The following is a 3,264-nucleotide window of genomic DNA, read 5'->3' as shown; positions in this document are numbered from 1 at the left end:
CTGAGTGGAAATGATGAAGGATTTCTTAATTATGTGGAATAGTGGTGGAAAGAAAGGATTTGAGGACAAGGGGGTCATCAGAGTTCAACCCAATTTAGTGCAAATGATAAAGGATTCCTTAATGACGTGGAATAATGGTGGAAAGAAAGGATTTGAGGACAAGGGGGTGAGCAGGGCTCAACCCAATTTAGTAGAAATAGAGAAGAACTTCTTAATGACGTTGGATAATGGTGGAAAGAAAGGATTTGAGGACAAGGGGGTCAACAAGATTCAACCCAACTGAGTGGAAATGATGAAGGATTTCTTAACGATGTGGAATAATGGTGGAATGAAAGGATTTGAGGACAAGGTGGTCGACAGGATTCAACCCAACTGAGTGGAAATGATGAAGGATTTCTTAACGACAGCAGCAAGGAAAGAGATCAAGAAGGAGCTGGCCATCGTTGTTCAAACACTGGGATTCTATGTGTGAAAATGCGTTGATTCTGGGGAAGGGAGCGCGGGTTCACGGCGTTCCATCGACTCACCAATGATGGATTTGGTCATCTGGTCCCACGCCGCCGTGTTGTCCCCCAGCCAATGCCCTGCCCACTGCCCGCTGCTGGGGTAGGTGGAACGCGTGATGACGATGCCCCGCTCCTTCGTGATGCTCCGCAGCGCACTGGGGGCAGCAAGTGATCCTCAGGGCTCGTTTAAAAGGGTTTTCGGGGAGAAAAAGGTGGAAAAAAGGAAGAAAAAGGAAAAAAAAAAAAGGGTGACTTACTCCAGTGTGGGTTTGGTCTGGGCCCAACCGTAGAGGTTGTGGACGTCGTAGTGGCGCAGCTCGGTGCCGTCGGCCAGGATCTGGACGCCCTCCATGCAGATGGTTTTGTAGGCCAAGCCCAGCTCCCTCCACCCCAATTCTGTGGGAAATGGGGTGAAAACGGCACAGTTTAATAAAAGCTTGGAAAAATCACTTTTCGTTGGCGCCGTCTTCATTGAGCTTCGCTTCCTGCTACGCAGCTGCGTGGTCGGCTTGGTTTACAGCCAAATAAGATTTTTGGAGGTTTTGAAATTCAGAAGAGGCAGAAATTGCCCACGTTCCCCCGTAAAATTGGATTTCTGGAATCTGGGGAAGTCAAGAATTTGCTGACATTCCTTCCTGAAAGTGGATTTCTGGAATTCGGGAGAGGTGGAAATCGCCGATATTCCGTGCTGAAATTGGATTTCTGAAGCTTAAGAAAATCAGAAAGTGCTGATATTCCTTTCTAAACTTGAGGAAATTCAGGAAATTTTCATTCCTTTCATTCAGGAAATGCTCATTTGTTTTCAGAATGGAAATTCTGAAGCTCGGAAAGGCAGAAATTGCTGCTGTTCCTCTAAAAATCAGATCTCTGAAACTGGGGGAAGGCAGAAATTGTTGACACTCGCTTTTGAAATATGGGAAGTTCGGAGATTAATGGCTTTCCTTTCTGATTTTATATATTCAGGTTTACATTTAGGTTTAGGGTTTACGTTTTTGTGCATCTGCAATTTGCATTTCTGCACGGGAAAGGCAGAAATCACTGCTGAAATCGGATTTCTGAAGGTTGGGAGAGGCAGAAATCAACAATTTTCCTTTTTCCAAAGGGCTCTGAGGTCACTGCTGAAATCAAAGGCTGGAATTCAACATGCTAAAAATCTTCCAAAAATTGACTTTTTTTTCTCTCTTTTTTTTCTTGTTAGAGGAGTTGTTCTGGGTTTGGGGATTTAAGGCAATTCTTTCCTATAGGAAATGCAGCAACAAACGTAAAAGCGAACGAAGGGGTCAATTCAACCCCTGGATTTAATTTAAAAAGGGGTTCATTGGCCCATTTCCTTATTAAATGAGCCATAATTAAGCAGACTTACGGGGCATGTATGGGGGATTATTGAGCTCTTGATCTCTGCAGCCCCAAACGGCCCCATGGACGAAGCTGGCGGGTTCATTCATGTCCTGCAAAGAACACAAAAAACACACACGAAAAAAACCAAACCCAAAATTGACCCCAAATTCCATTCCAATGTGGCAAACATTTGGGCTTTTTTTCCCCCAGAGATTAAATCCTTTCCCAATGGGTTCATCGGCAAAATCAGGAAGTCACAATTTTGCATCAACAGATACCGAAAATCACATTTTGTTCCACCAGCAATTATTGAAAATCGCAATTTTTCGTCAACAGGTACCAAAAAATCACATTTTTTTTTTTCACCAGCAGATGCTGAAAATTATTTAATTATTTTTATAGACTTTCCGTTAATTCTTCCCAACTTTTCAGTTTTAATTTTTATTTTTTCATTTTTAAAACTCTTCTTTTCCTCTTTCATCCCGTTTTCATCCCTTTTTTTCCCCCTCATTTTTCCTTTTTTCAGCCTTTTTGTTCTCCCTCCATCCCTTCTATTTTTTTTTAAATCATTTTCCTTCCTTCCCCATTTCTCAATCTTTTCTCCTTTCTTTCTCATTTTTAATCACTTCTCCTTCCTTTCCCACTTTTGAAATTACTTTTCCTTTCTTCATCATTTTCTCAATTGCTTCTCGCTCCTTTTTGCTTTCAAAATCACCTTTCCTTCCTTCCTCGTTTCTAAATGATTTTTGTCACTTCTTTGTCGCTCTCATAATCAGCTTCCATTCCTTCTTCATTCTGAAGTCATCTTACCTCATTTTTTAACTATTTTTTAATTTTTTTTGATGTTTTCATCCCTTTTTTAAGAACCTTTTTTCGCTGTCTTTGCTATTTCTACGTCTCTGTCCATTTCTGTTATTTCTATGTCCACATCTCCCTCCAATCCTCTGTTTTAACATCATCAAGTGCCACAAACACACAACCCCACACAAACCATCACCGATACCGACGTCATCAATCACGACTAAACAACACCCCCCAAAAAAGGCAGAAAGAAAGGGCCAGGCCCGGCACTCACGATCCAAATGCCGTCGTATTTGAGGCTGAGGGAGGCGTTGTGGGGGTTCTCATAGAGCTCCTGCAGTTCTGTGCTCCACCACTCCACCGTGGAGTTGCGGAAGAAGTCGGGGAACGCGGCGTACGCACGGAAGAGCTGGGAGGGGAAGGGAGGATGGAGGGAGGGGGGGAAGGGGAGGCGCTCAGTGGGGTCCTTAAAAACACCTGCTGTGAAACTACAGGAAGGTGAAATTCTGTATGAAGAGTTGGGGTGGGGATTCGCACAGAGATACGGGCAAAAATCTGCGCAGAAATTCAGCCAAAAATCTGCTGGGAAATTCATAGGAAAATCCGTACAGAAATTCAG

At 43.2% G+C, this 3,264-nt stretch overlaps 1 protein-coding gene across 1 annotated transcript in view; it reads right to left on the bottom strand.

Annotated features, from left to right (window-relative positions):
• Positions 1 to 462: 462 nt before the first annotated feature.
• Positions 463 to 3,264, bottom strand: part of LOC122170162 (maltase-glucoamylase, intestinal-like) — a gene marked incomplete at its 5' end in the record, with an annotated part of 9,782 nt that continues 6,980 nt past the window's right edge. The window contains 4 exons of the mRNA XM_042836819.1: positions 463 to 661; positions 764 to 902; positions 1,870 to 1,954; positions 2,920 to 3,054. Coding sequence (XP_042692753.1) covers positions 463 to 661; positions 764 to 902; positions 1,870 to 1,954; positions 2,920 to 3,054 — 558 coding nt within the window. The remainder of the gene's footprint in view (positions 662 to 763; positions 903 to 1,869; positions 1,955 to 2,919; positions 3,055 to 3,264) is intronic.

This window comes from Centrocercus urophasianus, unplaced genomic scaffold (assembly GCF_019232065.1).
Source record: "Centrocercus urophasianus isolate 14NV4802_14NV808 unplaced genomic scaffold, USGS_Curo_1.0 seq_636, whole genome shotgun sequence".
Taxonomy (NCBI): Eukaryota; Metazoa; Chordata; class Aves; order Galliformes; family Phasianidae; genus Centrocercus; species Centrocercus urophasianus.
Note: the sequence above shows the minus strand (reverse complement) of the source record. Positions and strands in the feature narration are given on the sequence as shown.